This window comes from Taurulus bubalis (assembly GCF_910589615.1).
Source record: "Taurulus bubalis genome assembly, chromosome: 9".
Lineage (NCBI taxonomy): Eukaryota > Metazoa > Chordata > Actinopteri > Perciformes > Cottidae > Taurulus > Taurulus bubalis.
Window position 1 is genome coordinate 8,702,161 of NC_136597.1, and position 19,384 is coordinate 8,721,544.

Below are 19,384 nucleotides of genomic sequence, written 5' to 3' on the forward strand. Positions count from 1 at the left end.
CTAACTATGAGCAGCATGCGTGACAGATGTAGCTTAAGTTAATTAATCAGCTCTGACATTTAGAGAGATACACCTCTGCTCCACCTCCTGTGTTGCTCTGCCAGTCCTTGTGTACATTATACAACACACACACACACATTCATGTATTGATTGATTACATAGTTACTTATTAATGTATTTACTATGCACACTTAACACTGTGTGTGTGTGTGTGTGTGTGTGTGTGTGTGTGTGTGTGTGTGTGTGTGTGTGTGTGTGTGTGTGTAGTCCATACCATACCTGTCATGTGCTGTGTAATGAACTTAGTAAGTAATGTTCCAGATGGATGGTGTCTTTTTTATCCCGAGATGATTTTTGCTTCACTGGGGTGACAGAAAAAAAAAAATTACCGCCTGTCTAAAGTCTTCATTGGTTATGCGCCGCTGTTTCCCTCTGTGTCTACTTTCATTTTCATTTATGAGTCGTGCATGAATGGAATTTTGTTTCGCACTCACTCAAGAGTGATGAGTGTGTCCAGAGTGTGAAGATCAAGCTTAATGAATGTCTTTCCATTTGTATTATAAGAAATCCCATCAATCAAAGAATACCCTTGTAATGCAAAGGGCCAAGAAAGAATGAGCTGAGTCTAAAGTGCAGTAAAAAGAAATAATAAACCCAGCACTTAATTCGATCTACATTGAAAAATGCTATATATATATATATATATATGTATATATATACATATATATATGTATATATATATATATATATATATATATATATATATATATATATATATATATACATATATATATATGTATATATATATATGTATATATATATATAGCATTTTTCAATGTAGATCGAATTGAATAGCATTGAAAAATGCTATATATATACATATATATATATATATGTATATATATAGCATTTTTCAATGTAGATCGAATATATATATATATATATATATATATATATACATACATATATATATAGCATTTTATATATATGCCTTTTTTTCAAAAGGCATATATATATATATATATATATATATATATATATTTATATATATATGTATATATATATATATATATATATATGTATATATATATATATATATATATATATATATATATATATATATATATATATATATATATATATATATACATATATATGTATATATATATATATGCCTTTTGTCCCATTTTATGTTGCTAAAAAATACATGGTTTTGCACATCAAGGCAGAAAAAGTCAAGAGTATGTATTTGTGTCAAAACGTACAGGTTCATTTTTTTTAAATATCTGATTTAAGTTTCACTTGTCTATCTTCTTCTTCTACATACACTGCTTGATTTATGTATATGAAGACTGTGTTACTGTTTTAAAAAGTGACATAGTCTAGCTTCTTATTAAAGTGAATGTGACTGAAAGAATCTCCTGTTCTTTCTTCTATTTCCCTCACGTTTCTCCCATCTGTCGTCTCATCAGGAAAGTTGCTCAGTGGTGCATGAAGTCTAAATGGCTCGACTGTCGAATATAAAATTACCTGGCTCCATGGGCCCAGTAGCGCATGAGCGTTTCATTTAACCCCTTCTCCCAGCCGCTGGGTTTCGGCTTCCTCACATGAAAGGCAGCTCATTTTGCCGAGGAAAATAACTCTGGATTCGGCCATTTGTTCATTTAAGGACCTACTTATGTAAATGAGGGTCATTGGAGTGTTTTTACTAGAAAGTTGATTTTATATTCAAAAAAGGTCTGCCACTTTACAGTCTTCTCCCTCCCAATGTAAGTAAATGGAAAAAAAAGTATTTTTGAGCCCAGTGGCTTCAAAGCCTTGGGTATGACACCTTAGCTAATGGTGGCTAATGTTAGCTGTTTGCACATTTTAGACATGTATTGCTGTGTAACTGACATTATTGAGTTAGTTTGCTTACTTGATTAATTTTGTTCTACTTTTTGTTACTCGTGATGGTCACTTGTGGCCACGGAGGCTGCAGTTCTGCAAACACATTTTGACCTCATTAGCTTTAACTTGATTAAAAAGGATGTGGCAAGAATAAGAACCTGTAAAACCCCACAGTGCCACTTTACTTTGCTGCATAGTGTGATGATATTTGCTTAGCCTGTGACATTGAAAAGATGGTCGGACACATGCACCGCATAGCCCTACTCACATTAACATCTTCCAAAATACTGAGCTATTCAGATCATGTAGCCTGAATCCCAGCGGCATGTTTCCTTTGAGTCACAGAGGTACAGGGTTGACCCCACCGTCACCATTCCCCCTGCTGCCTCTTAAACCCTCCACCGGCCTCCTCTAGTGCACCAACAATTAACGTCTCATCATCCTCTATTTATTTTTAATTGATTCACTTCATCTCTTCAAACCACAGGGGAAATATTGTTCTGGTTTGTGTCATGGAAAACAGCCCATTACGCCATGGGCTGATTTTAGATTAAAGATGTCGCAGTAAATCTCAACAGGCCTTGTGACAGAGCCCGAGCACGATCCCCTGTACAAGCTAGCTTGCCAGTGCTATCTATATTTAACCAGAGCTATCATCTCAGCGGCTGGTTGGACTTCAGATGACCTCACTGCATTATGGTCCTCATGGTTCGTCTGAGCCTTTTGATTTATTACTGAACAATCTGGAAACTGAGATAATGATGGTCGCATGAAAAATGGAGACAGCCGCAAGCGTCGGGAAGGCTAATATTCAGTAGCGTTGCTAGCATGTCTACTAGTCCATTTAAAAGGTAATCCATGAAGAAGCACAGGGAGAAATGCAGTAAAACTTGTTTATCTACTTGCCATTTTTTTATTATTTCACATTTCATTTTTGAAAAAGTACTTTATAATTGTGATTCAAGTTATAATCAATGTGTAGTGTTTTCAGATGTAAAAAACAATGATTAAGAGAGAAATATACTACTTGTGGTAAACCAACCACCCTTCAAAGCCAGAATGTCTGGCATGACAAAGAGCAAATAATGAAGATGGCAGAGCTCAAAGTCATTGAACTAAAAATACGACAAACACAATTTTCATTAATCAATCCTACTGAAATGTATCCCTTGTAACTTTATTTAATAGATGTTGTGGTTGCCGTTATTCATATCAGAGATGTCTGTCAAGTGGATAATGGGGCAATTAATAGATCTTTGTAGTTTCTATAGGTTTTCAAGTCTCCACTAAAATACCAGCAACCCAACCAACATGCAAATAAATCACTTCCTTTGATCATTGCTTGTTGTTGTTTACTCTTTCCAGAGGGTTTTGTCCTTGCTACAAGGCTTTGGCTGAGAAAGATTTAGCATTAGGGAATCTTTGAAAATAACCCTTTTGAAATTCAAGGTGGACATGGGTCAACCTGTCCCTGAGACGCCCCGTGTGAACACTGTGATACTTTAGAAAATCTCCTTTAGCTCTTTGCCTGACTGGGTATAACTACTTAGGTCAGCATCTCGTAGAACTTGGTGTACTCTTGTTCAGGTTGCGAGGAGACATGCGTTTCCTGACTCCTCTAAACTTGCAGGCTGTACTCCAGGTATTTATTTATACCTGCTATTCTGAGGGGACTCTCAACAAATGATGAACCCTTCAATTGTCAACACACACATAAAACCTACAGCATGCAGCTTCACTTTGCATTCATTTGACTTTGTGTCACTGCAAAAGAAGAACTCGGCGTGCCAGGAAAGGATATGGATGGTTGTTGCTTACTTGTGTCAGTTCCTTTCCGGGGACTTGACCTAGCTCGGCCTCCTGACACTGACCTGGACCACAGGCGTGCTTGACAGGTCTCTAAATCAGCCGGTGGCCGCCATATTCCCACGAGGACGCCGTTAACAAAAGCAACCAGAGAGGCAAGAAACGCGCTCTGATAATCGCACACACCTCTATTCTAGGAGGCAGGAAGGGCCCAAGGGGATTTTTACACATTCACACACACACACAGACAAAAGGTGGAATATAAACTGTAAATTAATCGGGAGATTAGCTCCCCTGCTACATGTGTGGTAAGAGTTAAATGTGACCTCTGCTGCCGGTCTTCAACGTGAAACCCTCCACCCCTGCATACTGACAGTACTGGCTTGGCACCAGTGAGAGAGAGAGAGGGATAGATGTAGAGAGAGCATGAGAAATGCAGTAGTTATTGGCACCAGACTTGAAGCTTTTTCTGGTTCCGTTCGTGCAAAGATTATGCCGTTAATCCAGAGAAAAGACTCGCCAATAGAACTTCAATATACACTATACGCTTCCATTTTCCATTGGCGTTGAACCGTTACTCTCTCATGCACAGGCAGGGAACAAGAAGCAGATTGCTGGAGATACAGTAGCAACAGGCATTTGTAAAGGATTTGTTTCTCATCCTGTTACTTTGTAATCATGTTTTTGGGATGCAGTAGAGGTTTGTCCTCCTGTGTAATAGCCATGTTTGCCAGTAAGAGTTTACCCACATGAGAGCCGCTCAGCCCGCAAAGACATCATCACAACATTTCGAGGCCGAGTAAACAAAATCATCTTATTTTATCTTATCCCATCTAATCTTGAGACAATTTATTTCGGAAAAAAACCTTGGATTGAAAAATCAACCTTCAACTAGTATATGAAGAGTGAATTTCTCTTACTCCTTTTGCTGGAAATATAAAAAATGTGAATTTGCTATTTTTGGGACTTTATTGGAGCTTTTACATAGTTTATGTGGAGACAGCTTCCTCCCACTAATGGCTTTTTGTGCGCCGCTTGGAGCTGGCTGCCTTGATTTCATCTGTGATAATGTGAGTTTTTTTTAAGCAAGATGGCAAAGTTTGTGCACAGTCCTGCTGACAGAAACAGGGTTTGGTTAAACTCTCCAACGATCACCGTATTTCATATTTGAGGGCCGTTGACAAAATGTTACACGCTGCCGGTTTGACTCATGCTTTGGCACAAGACCAAGCTCACAGTCAGTGTGGCGGTGTTGCGATCACGTACAGAAATCACACACAATATTCTGCTGAAACTAATCCTCTGCTTAGTTTTGTCTTTGAACTTGTGTCTGATGACAGATGGGCTCCACTGCAGGCGCTAGAATTCTTCAAGTTATGACTGGAGGTCACAAGTGGCAGCTGGAAAGTGAAATACACATACATGCAATCGTCACACAGGCTCATGCATGGTCTTGTGCACATTAACCTGTGTCATTTATTAGATTTTTCAGTCCACAGTATATCTATTATACACCTTGATGCTCTGCATACGCTGTACAGTGATTGATTGGGATTTTTCAAGAGATGGATAAAGGGTCTAGTATCCCCTTCTATTTCGGTCACATATACAATCACAGTAATTCATTGAACTCTCTCCATTGCCCACATTTAGTTTTTTTCCCGAACTGCAGCTGCACTTAAGAAACCCTGCGCGTACTTCAGTAACTCATTCAGACAATTAATTCAAAGCGTGGCCATGCATTAGCAAAGAGAACTGTGCCTTTGTTGAATATGAATGTCTATTTTAATATAGTTGTTCAGAGATGGTGATAAAACCAGAGGACATATTCTTGGCTTTTGAGGTATGAAGGATTCAAGGAAATGCCATGAATGTATAGAACACCTGTTATAATAAGTGATCAAGGCCTTAAACTATAATAGAAGACGAGAGACGTTGTCATTAAAATAAATTACTCTGGTCCTTTTCATGCACATATTAACTGTCCCTGCTGGGCATTTGGGAGCCATCCCCACAGTAGATAAGTTTGATGAGAATATGCACACTTATGAGGTGTGGGGAGTGTGTGTCTTTACTGCAGTTGGACATACTGAAGGGCGCTGTACATTGAAGCACCAACTGAAACAACTGAAACCCCACCTTTCTCTCCGCCAGCTGGCTGCCGGTTCTCGGATTTCTGCAGCGTGAAACAGGCTCCTCATCTTTCACACGCTCATTGGGGAGTAACATATACGGTGCTGAAAGGGTTAGCGTGATGAGCCCGGGGCAGGTTCATAGAACGGGCTACAGAGTATTAGTTTTACTGACAGACTTTCATGCAGATCTAATGAGCATTGATTTATTCCAATACTATTTCTGAGCTGGCATTGATCCATATGTTCCTTTTCAGTTCGTCATCCAAGCTAGTTACCCCGCCTCCTGAAAACAGGAATACTCTACTCAACCGTTATTTTATTGATGCTTACGACATCTCTTTTATGTACTGAAGCAGCATTTACTCGGGTTAGGAAGTGTAGTTGTGGGAATTGATGTGCGTTGATGACTTCCCAGTGGAGGTCACAGATGGGGTCGTATTACAGCGTCCTCAATGCAACATTACAGCCTGAATGAAGCCTCATTTATCCTCCTTCTCCCTGAATCCTTTCCCCCCCTCGTGTCCTTCTCTTTCAGCCTTAGGTGGGTTACAGTGAATAATACAGCTACTACTATATCACAACATTAATACAGGAATTTGATGCCACACTATTATTCAGTGATGTGTCTCTTTGTGCGGTCCAGTGCATTGAGATTGAAGGGCTGATGAGGATTCAGGGGTTGGCTGACCATAAAAGAGCAGTTACACAGTCCATTTCCCTCCTGCGCTAATTAGCATGTCAACTGTAAAGTCGCCTTCAATGAGCCGTTTCGGAGAAGAGCGGAAGAGGGGCAGAACCAGTCAAGGAAGCTTTTCTGCATGTGCCATCAAACTTCCACTAAAATCTGATCTTTACACCGGACAAAAAGGGAGGACAGCATTTTCTAGCAGCGGTGTTAGGCGGTGGGGGGTTGTCATGTTCTGCTAGGACCTCTATCTGCTCTGGTGTGAGGCGTGAGTGTGTGTGTGTTGTGTGGAGGGAAAGTGCTGACTGGAGGTAATGTCTTTAGGGAGACCCTTCATGAAAAGTTTCATATCCTCACAGAGCCCCGGATGCACACAATATCTCCTAATTCTCACCCAGTCATCCCACTTGAGCTGTTTTTGAATGAATAAAAATAAGCAATAGGATTCTGAGGAAGAGGAGGTATAAAGGGAGATAGCTCCTGCAGCAACTGCAGGGAACACTGATTAGTGCTTCACCATATGGCACTACAATGTCATTTGAGGCACATTAAAAGTACGAAGTTTGACTTTTTTCAGTATAAGCTGAAGAGTTCTTTTTTTTTTATAAAATGAAGTGTTTCAGGACTGTCTTTTTTTTTTACGCTACAGCTGTCGAGGCTTTATCTTGCGTCAATATTCTTTCTTTTTTGTACCTCACGGTCTTGTCTAAATCAAGAACAGGTTTTCATAATGATGGATGAGCAGAGCTTTTTGGCCTTTAGACAAGACTCGGGCGCTGCGGCTGTCATGCCAAAGGTGAAATAGAATCACTCCGGCCCCCTCCGGATGAGCACCAGATGCAGACGGAGCGTCATCAACATTCAGATGGTGCCCCTGGACACAGCGCACCTCCCTTGAATACAGATTGTCTCTCTGTATTGGTTAATGTAAGGTGTTGTTTTCATTCCGTGTTCTCTCACACTCTAAGTGTATTATCTCCGTAGTGAAGTCAGTTTGGCACATGGAATAAGGTCAACCTTCCAGGATCTGTGCCGCTGCAAACTCATGACAAAAAGAGAGGGGATAGAAGGAGGGAGAGGTGGTATTTCTGCAGAATTTACTTATTCCAGCCGGCCTGCAAATATTCCCAGAGCTCTTTTTCTTTTTTGTCGCAATAAAGCATGAATTATGGCATGAATAAGAGGATGCACTGCAACATGTTTGGGTTGAAATGAGTAGGGAAAGAAGTGATCCCTGCACCATGAAAGGAAGCAACAGGGGGGACAAATAAGATTTAAGGGGATGGGGAACAGGGGCAATAATAAAAGTCTAAGTTGTACACTGTCAGGCTACTTAATCACTTCATAGGAAAGGGTGTAATAACATTAGCGAACCTCTCCCACCACAGTATGTTCCCTTAGCTCTGCCTTTAAAAGTGTAGTGAATAATTTACAGTGTGAAGAGAAAAGGGTATTAAAAAAGCCCTTTATACAGTAAGTGCAGGGAAACAGTCATTTGCCCTGTGGCACGGCATGCAGAGCAACTATTGATTATATGTCTTTCAATCTGAATATCCTCTTTTCTCGCTAGACATCCGCCTGGTGCTTTGGTTTTCACTTAAGCCCATGTGCATATTTTGCATCTTCATCTTCCCTCTGCCCCTCCAGGGATGCATAATGCCTCGCATTGCATAACAGGGGTGTTTTCATTCACAGTACCGCTGCTCTAGGAATAAACATATTCTTAACTCTTATGCATTTGTTAAAGATGTGTTCCACCCCCCTGCTGCAAAGCATCTGAAAGCCCAAACAGAGAATAGACACGCTGTGCTTTTGCACCGCCGCAGTTGGGCTTCACCCCCTCATTTTTTGCATTTACAGTCACTATAGCCGTTGGCAAAAGAAATCCTTCCTGGTCATTAAGAGTGTGGGTAAGCCTTTATCACGTTGCGGCGAAACGTTAGGCCATGTGCTTGTGCCAGTGTCTCTAATGGATGTTGTGTTCGAGCAGCAGCCGGTCAGATCTTGGAGGGCTGTGCAGTACTCAGACCATCCCTGCAGCAAGGCCACGCACACACTCTGCGCTTTTTGTCAAGTGCATATGCGATAATACACTCTCTAATACCACACACATCTGCATGGACACGGACACACACACTCACACAGGCACGCTCACTATCACCTTTCTCCCCTCACAGCTCACGGGGAACCCTGCAGCCTGTCTGTTTTTGCACAAAGTCAGACCGACTGACCCTGCAGATAAAACTATAACAACGCTCCTCCGTTGCCCAATTGCTTCCTTCATTTCCAGGGAGAGATCCCAGGGCTGTTTTTCACCAAATTTTCTGGCTTGACAATTTCACACACTTGAAATACATTTGCAACGACATGTTTTGCTCTTCCGGCAGTCTCAAATATAGCCAGGCAAGGTCACCTCAGTTGCCACAAAGTCCCTATGCCTATTAGGGAAAACATATTCCACTATAATTGTTGATATTGCCAGTGTAGGTTCTTATTTTGTGAGATGGGAACTCCAGTGGACCGGTGTGGGTGTATTAAGCATACGGACAGCTCTGTAACAGATTCCCCCACACAAGTCTTTGACCTCCACGGTGACATTGACTTGGGCTCATATTAAAACTTCGAGGGGTGAAAAGCAGCAGAGGAATGTGCTGAGTGTTACACGCCAGCTTTCTCTTTTACTTACAGCACACAGAAACTTCCATATAGTGCATTGGGGGCTTCCTATTTCCTCCAGCCCTCTGGTCCTCTGCTCTAGGTGCTATGCGGGGAACAGGTTGAGTGTCCAACCTGTCTAATATACAAGTCTAGCCATGCACTACCTCTGCTGAGCCAGCATTCTCATTAAGCCCTTCAACTAGTGAAACTCAATGGGAGAGCGTCCAACCGCCTGCCTGCCTCTGAGGATTTTCGGCATGGCTGCACTGGCAGACCAGAGTAAGATATTTATACGGACCAAATGTTTGTGTGCTTCTACAGGAGAGACAGTTCATGTTGAGGAAAACAGGCACTCGTAAAAGGACCCAGCCTTCTCATGAATAGATATTTATTCTTCTTAACGCATTGACTTTTTATTGTATGCAAATGCCTCGTAAGATATCTTCATAAGCACATTTGATGTCAACAGCAAGCGGCAATATTCCCATTTAATTAGCGCCTTGTGCAGGAACGTCTCCCTCTGTAATCAGCTCAGTTTATGTATTTATATCTCGTTGTCCTCATTAGAACATTTTTTTGGTCCTTCATCTCTTTAAAGGACTGAATGCTTTGGGTTTCTAAGCTTCGGTTCTCAGCTGACTGGGAAGAGATACTATAACAGGAAGACGGGACAGCTGTCATCTCTGCATCCACGCCGCATCCGCAGCATGAAGTAAAGCAGCTTTGCTCTCCTGTGGTAGTGTTGACCTGTACTTGGGCCTGGGCTTTGGTCTTTGGCTCCGGGCTTTGTACTCTGACTTGACTTGCAGGCCCCATTTCCCTCCGCATATGTCAGCGTCTCCATCTACGCTCTCACTGCCTCTGGCTAACGGTGGCAAGCAGCGCTTCCTCGCTCTCTAGCTACAATCGTGGGAGGACTTTCCCTTTCCTCGTGCTCTCCTTCTTGTCCTCAATGCATAATTGAAGTGCCTGTGGGTTTCTCAGGCTGATTGAAGAGTCTTGTTGGAATGGGACAGATTTAACAGTAGAATTAGTCAGGGATGTCTAATAGCGTTTCTTCTGCCATTGTCCTGGCTTTCTTTCCTTTCATGCTTCGTCCTCTCAGGGTAGATAGAGGCTATTGTCGGGTGTGAAAGTGTGTGGACGTGTCAGCGCAGACGGCAGGGATGGCTCTGGACAGGCAGAAAAAGGCTTGTCTATCTTTAATTCTTCTTGGCGCAATTGATTTAGTCACTTTGCGGTGAATAGGCCTTTCAGCTCTTCTCGGGAGAAAGCGAGAGGGAGATGGAAGGAGACATGTCAAACCCTGCATCCTTGATGGGTGCATCGCTGAATACCAGACCCTCAGCAGAGTAATCTCGTATCCCTCTTTAAAGTGCCCGGCTAAGGCGTCCACCACAGAATTGCTCCATTCTGGATGCTGGACGAGAGGCACATGATGGATTGTGGGAATTCTTCTATATGAAAACATATCAGCGAGCCCAGTCTTTTCGTCTGTCTTTTTTTAGATTGCAGGTTGAGTCTTGAAAGTCAATTGAATCATACTTTAGAGTGTATATAAGTGGACGTGGTCACCATGACGTCACCTATTGGGGTGTGTGAACTACAGTTGTATAGGCTTAAGTTCGGCATTACGACCTTCACCTTCTTTTCATTTATATTGTATTGTATTTCAACCAGAAGTGACACGGGAGGGTGGAGCTAAGTACACCAGAACTCTGAATCATTTATAGGCAACCGAAATGTTACAATTAACTTTCAGAGAACTGAAAACTGTGAAAGGGTGGAAGTTGTAAGACAGAAACACAGACAACTGTCAGACTGGACGGCACCGTGCTTCATCGTCTATTTCTGCTCTAAATGGAGCCATCATTTACAAAATGAGCATCCTACTGTATTGAAGAACACTTGAAAATAATGATAGACCATCAACTCACGTTGACAATGTTTACTGAGGTAATGAATCAAGTGAAAAGTAAGGTAATTTTCTCATATAATTATATACAATTAGAATTATTTTTGCACCCAGAGAAGTCGCCCCCTGCTGGCCAATATAAATCATTTTACAGACCCAGAGGTTGCCGTCTGGTTTCGATGTGTATGTAATTGACCCCATAACAGCTTAATTGTCTCCAAATGAAATTGTATGCGTTCATAGAAAGCTGTGTTATCAGTCGACCCGTCGGTGTGATTTTGTAGGTAATCTCTTGCATTGTGTGAATCCACCAGGACTCCAGTCTGTGAATGAAACTTTAACCAGGCAGAATATTGCTTTTTAATCTCATGCCCTGCATCTGTCTCAGCCTTTTGAATTCAAAGTGTTTATTCTGGGCCTGAAAGCACTGTTTCCCGCAGCCACCATCAGAGACCCATTTACTTGTTATACAACTGACATCAGCTATGCACTATTCAATGGGGGATGACTGAGGTGCCTTCAGGAAGCGTAGCGAGACAGGGATGGGGAGTTTTACTGTAAAACTGTGTATTGCCTTCAGCTTAGCTTGTCTACCGTCATTCAATTCAATTCAATTCAGTTTATTTTGTATAGCCCAACATCACAAATACTAGTTTGCCTCGGAGGGCTTTACAATCTGTACACATGACTTCCCTGTCCCGGGACCTCACATCGGATCAGGAAAAACTCCCCCAATAAAGATGTAGTGAAACATGCAGGCCTCGTAATGGAAGGGTTCGGGTTTCATTTGACTATGAGTAGCCATGCTTCACTGAGAAATGTACAATTTACTACCTGTTCAGGATTTGTTATTTTTTAAGCAGCTTCACTAGTTCCAAGTGTCTTATCCATATTTATTAACACGTTCCACTTAAGAAAAACATGTTTTACCTTGTCTTAAAAAGTTATTCCGAAGTAAAACAAATAAAACTGTCTATAGAAACTCAAACCACAATTGCAGCATTCACTTCTCTGTTGTCCATTAAAATACTCAGTTGGTGACAGAAGGATGGAAACGCAGCTTCTGTTTGCTTCCCCTGGTGCAGTTAGCTCACAACAAAAGAAAGTTGTGTACTTAGTTATGTTTTGGACTCTTTGAATGTAAGAAAATTGTTTGTTGCTGTTAAGTGGCTTGTTGAAATGAATATATGTTGTCTATAATTATACATATTGTGTACTTGAATTCAACAAACAACCATTCAAATGAAGTGTCATGTGCTGCTATTGTCACATACACATGGGTTTCTTTTGGCCCCATTCAGCCATCAGGTGCTTTGTAGTGAAGCTGAGCTTCAATGAGAAGAAAATGGGATTAAATGACCTTGTTCCTTATTGAACAAACTATTGGCCATTAATAATAAAAGGGACTTAAACCCCGAAAGTTTCTGAAGTCTTTTAAAGACGGACAAGGTGAGTCAAAGTATTCAAGACTGCTAACGTGAAAGATAATATAAAGTGGGCTTTTGTTTTGTTTGCTCTAATGTGACCACCGTGGAGGATAAATACAGTGAACGTACTTATTTATTAGGATGAAATCCTTTTCTGACAAGTACACACGAACACTCCTGAGAGTTTATTCTCAAAATGAACCATTTTTCTTTCACAGCAGGCCTCAAAGAAGACCTTTTCCACTTGCTGGGTATAAAACACAAATAGCCTGTGTTTACTGTCAGGCTTTTTTCCTTCCTATTTGATGTTTACATTTGCTTTGTTATGTTTGTTGTTCCGTGATTCTCATTCCCTCTCGTACTGTAGTTGGCAAGCTATTTCGTAGTTATATGGCAACATGAATCAAAGGCTCGCAAGATCATATGGTGAGAAATAAAGAATCGTCTTTTATCGAAGGTTTTCATTTCAGTGCAAAATCAATGCTAAAGCTGAAGATGCTGTGTGCCGCAGGAGAGAAAAGATTTTTTTTTCCCAATAAAAAGAAAGATTGAGTTGCCGTAAAGGGCAGAGGGGATCGTAAAGAGATAAAGTGGCTCAATTCTAAAGCAGTGCAGAAAGGTTGGCATTTTACCCAATTTGATGGTTTATTGTGCTGTATTATTTGAAGTGCTTTCTAATTACTTCAACAAAAGGTTAGTTTTTAGTATAGCACGGGAGATGTCTATGGAGGCTTATTATGTCTGTGTAAAAGACGCCTTCGTTTGTTTATTTACTCTGTTTTAAAGCAACTGAAGTAAGAGGCTCCAACACAACACACTCTCAATGCTCTCTCTCTCTCACACACACACGCACACACACACACACACACACACACACACACATATCACTCACTCAATCAAACTTTACAAACTCATTCAGAGGAGAGTTGAGCCTCCGAGTACAGTGGTAATTTGACAAAAGCTGTCATTCTCTATGACAGGATTGTAACCTCTCTGATTGCTCAGCGTGTTAACGGGTCAATATCATCCAGCCTCCACACACACACACACACACATACACACACACACAATGGACAGCCCTCTCTCACACCCCCTCTCTGGGGGAGATTGAAGTGGGGTCCCGTGTCGAGTGGCTCCGTGTCACTGAGCCAGTTACTGCAGCAACTGATAATTCTCTGAACCAGCCACTCGGATGAAGGGTCAGCCTCTATTTTCTTCTTCAACCTCTCTTTGTCTTCCACACATCTCACGTGCGCATCCAATCTTTCTGGCTTTAATACTGTCTAACCCTCTTCCACACATCTTATGGTTTGACCCCTTTCACCTCTCTTTCCTGTTTGAAAAGTTGCCTTCCAGTTGATTCACATGCTATTATTGCAGTTCTTGAACACCCTGAGCTTGTTAAAGGGCCACAAACAGCAGAGGTGTCAAAAGTATTCACATTCATTACTCAAGTAGAAGTATAGATAGGGTTTAAAAATACTTCTGTAAAAGTTGAAGTATCAACTCAAGCTTTTTACTTAAGTAAAAGTGTAAAAGTACTGGTTTCAAAACTACTTAAAAGTATAAAAGTAAAAGTAATGTAAGGGGAATTTTTTTCCTCATTAAGGACAAACTCTTAAGCCGCCTCTCAGGGGCCTATAGTGCACTACCCCACCTCCCCCCAAAACAATACTTTTTCTAAAGGCCATAATGACTATAATGTTTTAAAATGTTATGTTGAAAAATGTGGGATGCACTAGGCTACCTGTTTTAGCTGCATATATGCCCATTTAAAATGATCAAATTTTATTACAATGCAAATACATTAAAGTACCATATGTGTACTACTGAGCATTAACATGCGTTTCATGGAGCGGAAAACATGATAACTAGTTGCCTATAAGTATTGTAATAGTGCAAAATAGGCGGCGACTCCGACACAAACACTTAAAGCTGTGGTTCTCAAACTTTTTTTTGTAAACAACATAATTGTGTGACTCTTCTGTGCTTTTATAAATAACAGAATAAAGAAAAGTAAATCAGATTGCCCCATCAGACAATGTTTTGTGTAAGTTCTATCTGTGCAAAAAATAACTCATATTTAGTTACTACTAAATAGCTCATTGTGGAAAACAATAAGCTTTTAATTTTTTTTGCCAAACAAAACAGAATGAGTGCAGATATGTGAGCCATCACATATCAGTATTAGTGGCTACAGTGAGCTGCTTTCCTCTACACACATGTTATAAACGGGGTTGTAGATTTGATACGGCCTCTCTCAATTCATGCTCAATATTGAGCTTAGATCTGTTTTTTTATTTTGAGAAACAGCAGGAAAAGACGAGCTCACGGCGTCACGTCAAATCGCGCATGCGCAAGCTTAACCTGTTAACGGCGTACCGTAACCATTTACCCGAAAGTACAGGCATTTGTCCATGTATTTATTAATGACTTAGTTTTATATCCGTGTACTTTGTACTTTTGTACTATGTGAAGCCAGCAGCTCATTGTTGGTAGAAGACACGAGCACTTTGGCTCGTTTCACCCGGAGAACTCTGGTTGCTCCTCACAGGAGAGCTTCTGTTGCATCTTCACCCTGGGAGCGTTTAAAACGCAGATATAGCGGTCTACTTTTAACGCGACATATTTTTCGACGCTCTCTGTCCGCTGGTGTGTCCCCGTTGCCCACGTATCTGTGGGCAACGGGGCGGAGAGGTTTTTTTGTGTGTTCTTTTTGAACGATGACAAGCCGGAGTGAAAACAACCCAAAATTAAATAGTAACGAGGCTATTTTTAAAATGTAGGGAGTAGAAAGTACAGATATTTGCATGAAAATGTAAGGAAAAAAAAAAGTTGTCTGAAAAATAAATACTCCAGTAAAGTATAGATACCCAAAATGTCTACTTAAGTAAAGTAACGAATTATTTGTACTTCGTTACTTGACACCTCTGACAAACAGCGGGGCCCGACTAATCCAGTTAGATAGATTCACACCTCATGTCCTCCAATTTCCTCTTCCCGAAAGTGAATGTCGCTCTCTACTCCTCGCCTCACTGCTGGGCTCCTTTTGTCACTCCTTCCACAAATGACATTTAGAAACCAGACTCCATTCTGTCCTGTCATGGCAGTGCGCTCAAAATACTGCCCAACACGTATGAAAAGGTCACTCATTCCTGCTGTCTGCTCTCACCCTTTGTCATTGATTTTTGGAAAAAATATCACTGTTTGAAGCACAATATTTCACACGACCAGCATCCCTCCCTCCTGTCAGAAGTTAACTTCTCCTGTTCACTTTCCAAATTCAATTCAGTGTTTAGAGCGACATCTTTTATGTTCCAGACTGCAAATAAGTTGTCATTATCACAGCTGGAAGATGGGTTTTTATCAGCCTCCAAAAGTCTCTGTGCTGCACGGATCCATGCGGCCGTCAACGAGACGAATCAGCCAGGTTGTTTTGACAGTGTTGCTAAACCTTAAAATAAAATATTTGAAAATCGAGAGGGCTAAAAGACTCGCTGTCCCTCACTGAAGCTTGTTAAAATGTAAATATTAGTGGACCTGGCAAGCCGTCATGTGTCGCCCTCAGTTTTTTGATGAAAGGTCCGCCCTCTGCAAAGTTGCATACATGAATTGTGAAAGCAGACTAATAGCTCAGAGCAACCATGCAAGCTGCACAGATTTTTTTAAATTGCCGTGTGGCATTATGCTGGCTTAAGTCAAGGGGCATAGAGAGGGACCCCAACTGCGAGGACATGTGAGATGTGTAAACAGAGGCAAGGTAGCACTTTCATAAAGTGTGAACACTATAGTCTTCACTATAGAAAAGTACATTTCATCAGTCGCTGTATTGACTTACATCACGTCATTCAGACCAAACGCGAGTTAAAGAAGATCATCGCGTAAACTTTTTTTCTTCTGTTTACCCAGAAAATATGGTAATAGGCCAATTTATTCCATTAACCCAAATGTGAATCATAACCCTGCAGCATCCTCTGCTCCGATTGATGTAATAACAATGAATGCCTTAATAGAAAGCTTTCTCCGTGACTGTTTACAATCCTCCCCGCTATTTGGGGATTCCTTGATCCTTCCCCCGCAGATGGGATATCAAAACATGGCCGCCCCACAATTAAAAGTAGATAAGGAGCTCAGCGGAGAGCCTCCAGGTCAATCTCAGACGCACGCGCCAAGGTCAGATAACCAAAGCGATCAGAGCTTATACTGGAGGTATTTCCTGTGGCACCGACACAAAGGTCCAAAGGCCGCATGTTGTTGTTGTAGTAGTAGTGGAAGCAGGGCAGAGATTACTCCTGGTCGGCTCAGATCAGACAGATTGTGCCGGGGCTGGGTGGTTTCACGGTCACTTTAAGAGCGACACACATGGAGGAGCTCCCTTCCCTGGGCATTAAACACAATTAAGTGAAGGCACTGTAACCCTCCCCACTCGGACTCTTAAAGCTCCTTGTGTTCCCTTCGCAAGCTTTAAGTCCACTCCATCTATCTGTCCTCTTATAAATTCCTCCCCTGCGTCCTCGAACCCTTCCTCCCGCTCTTCATAATCTATCCTTCTGTGGAGTGTCAGCAGTGATAGCGTATTTTAGCCGCTCTGCATTGGGGACGTGACCTTTACAAGCCTTTTCAATTGACGCCTTCATTCCACCTTTTTTAATCAAAGAAGCATAAAGGGCCAGCGGGGGCCTCCCAGCAAATACAGTGGCCTCTGAATTATTTAGATGACAGATGATTGAAAGTCTTACCAGCACCTTCTGAGACCACTCACTCCTTCTGGGTGAGAAATCCAATGCGACTTTACTGTCATCTATATGTGACTAAACAAGCGTCCTTCTCTTGCAGTCTGCTGGGCGGGGCCGTGTTTTTCAGCCTCCCTCGCCTTCAACCTTGACGGCAGCACTCAGACTTTATTTGTGGGAGCTTCAACTTTTACAAAATCCCACCCTGGGCAACGCAGTCAACTCTCAAATAGAGCTTCTATGCATCCTGCGCCATTTATGCCCATGCAGTCCAGATTCTTTCTCTCTGTGCCCTCTCTTTTAATTGCATCAAGTCATTATTTCTTCCTCAGGAGAGCGGGTGCTTCATTCAGCCGCCCGAGTGTCCTCCCATATACCAACTGGAGGACACGGAGGACACGGCCTGCACAAAGTCAAACCTCACTGCTCAAAGTTTGCAGGTTGATGACAGTGACACTGCACTCATCTGACACAGGAGAGGGGCCTGCCTGAACTTTACTTATCTACAGATCCTAGAGGACCCATTAGGCCCGAGGTGTCTCTCACCAGCTCATGAGGCTTGCGTTTAAAACCCCAAAGAGTTTCTTACACATCATCACCTCACCTCTCTGAGAGCCACCTATGAGTTTGTCGGACTTGTAATGGGCTTAAAGTCACCTTGTTTGGCTGCGGCGCGACATAGCCGATCAACAGACGGAGGCTTGTGTTTGTTGGGAAAGAGCTGCAGCACATTTCTAGGTGTGTTGTCGGTTATGCCATTTATCTGTTAAACGTTGTCAGATCCAGAGGTGTAACGCTGCGTGTGGTGGATTCATTAATTTGTTTTGAAAGAGAAAAGAGAAAGCAGAGATTTATTCATGACTCTTACCTGATAATGACTGTGTGTGTGTGTGTGTGCGTGTGTGTGTGTGTGTGTGTGTGTGTGTGTGTGTGTTTACATGCACTTGCTGACAGGCATTAAAGTGTTCTGGAGCAGTGGTGCAAAGATGAGAAGATGAGGGGGGAAGGGAGCGGTGTGGATAGAGGGGTAGAAAGAGCCGTGGTCCAATGATTTACCACGGTGCCGTTCCATATTTCCCCCTCATTTGGGATTTTCTTTTCTTTTTTTATTCATAGCAAGATTGCCTTGGGTATTTCGTTCTATTAGGTGCAGGCAAAAATGTCACCACTTACCTCCTCGCCTATATTTCACAGAGTGGTGGGCGTGCTGTGTGGCTCTTATCTCTGATAGATGGACTAACACATCAGCAGATGGGACACTTGGGCAATCAAAGCCTCCCATAAACACTTCTTTGCATTAATGGACTCACATTGCAGAGCTCACACCGGGAGCCCGGCCGTGCAGACTGAGGGGAATTAGTGAACTGCTCCCTCTAGGTGAAGTTCAAGTCTACTGCGGGCGGTTTTGGAAGGCTCAGAAGTGGTTGTTTCAGAGGGTGGCAGTAATTACATCTCTGTTTGTTCTGGATTTAACGTAATCAGCTCAAACACACAAAATCAGCGCAGCCCAAGTCAAACTTTTGCTCTTGTGGAGCTGTTATTGGCCTATCACAGGTTTAATTGGTGTAAAAGCCTCACCTGTTTGGTGATGGATGACTGTGTCTGCAGTTGAGCTGGGATTGCATTATTGTTCAGAAGGTCTATCATTATGTCATGAGCAATTCCTGGCAGGGGAGAGCTTAAAATTAACTTTTGTTTGTAAATAATTGCTGTAACTAAGCCTGAAAACCCTTACCTGCAGTTGGTTTGCTCACCTTGTGCTCTCTTCTCTTTCCTTTGCAGTTATGCGGCTGCGGGCTGCTCGGCGTGGGCATCTGGCTCTCTGTGTCACAGGGCAGCTTCGCCACCTTCTCGCCCTCATTCCCCTCGCTGTCGGCTGCCAACATGGTCATCGCCATCGGCGCCATCGTCATGGTAACGGGCTTTCTCGGTTGCCTGGGTGCCATCAAGGAGAACAAGTGCCTGCTTCTGAGCGTGAGTCCAATACATTACCTATACGCAAAGTCTCATTATAAATGGGCCACATATAGGCGACTGTCTCAGGATTAATTCACACACTGAAACTCTGCTCTCACTCTTCCCCTCCTCCTTTGAATATTCTCACATTCCCACCATGTTAGCCATGCACATATTGA

The 19,384-nt window shown here is 42.1% G+C and overlaps 1 protein-coding gene across 1 annotated transcript in view; it reads left to right on the forward strand.

Moving 5' to 3' along the window:
* Positions 1–19,384, forward strand: part of tspan9a (tetraspanin 9a) — a gene marked incomplete at both ends in the record, with an annotated part of 68,548 nt that overhangs the window by 33,928 nt on the left and 15,236 nt on the right. Inside the window, one exon of the mRNA XM_079224245.1 lies at positions 19,032–19,223. Coding sequence (XP_079080371.1) covers positions 19,032–19,223 — 192 coding nt within the window. The remainder of the gene's footprint in view (positions 1–19,031; positions 19,224–19,384) is intronic.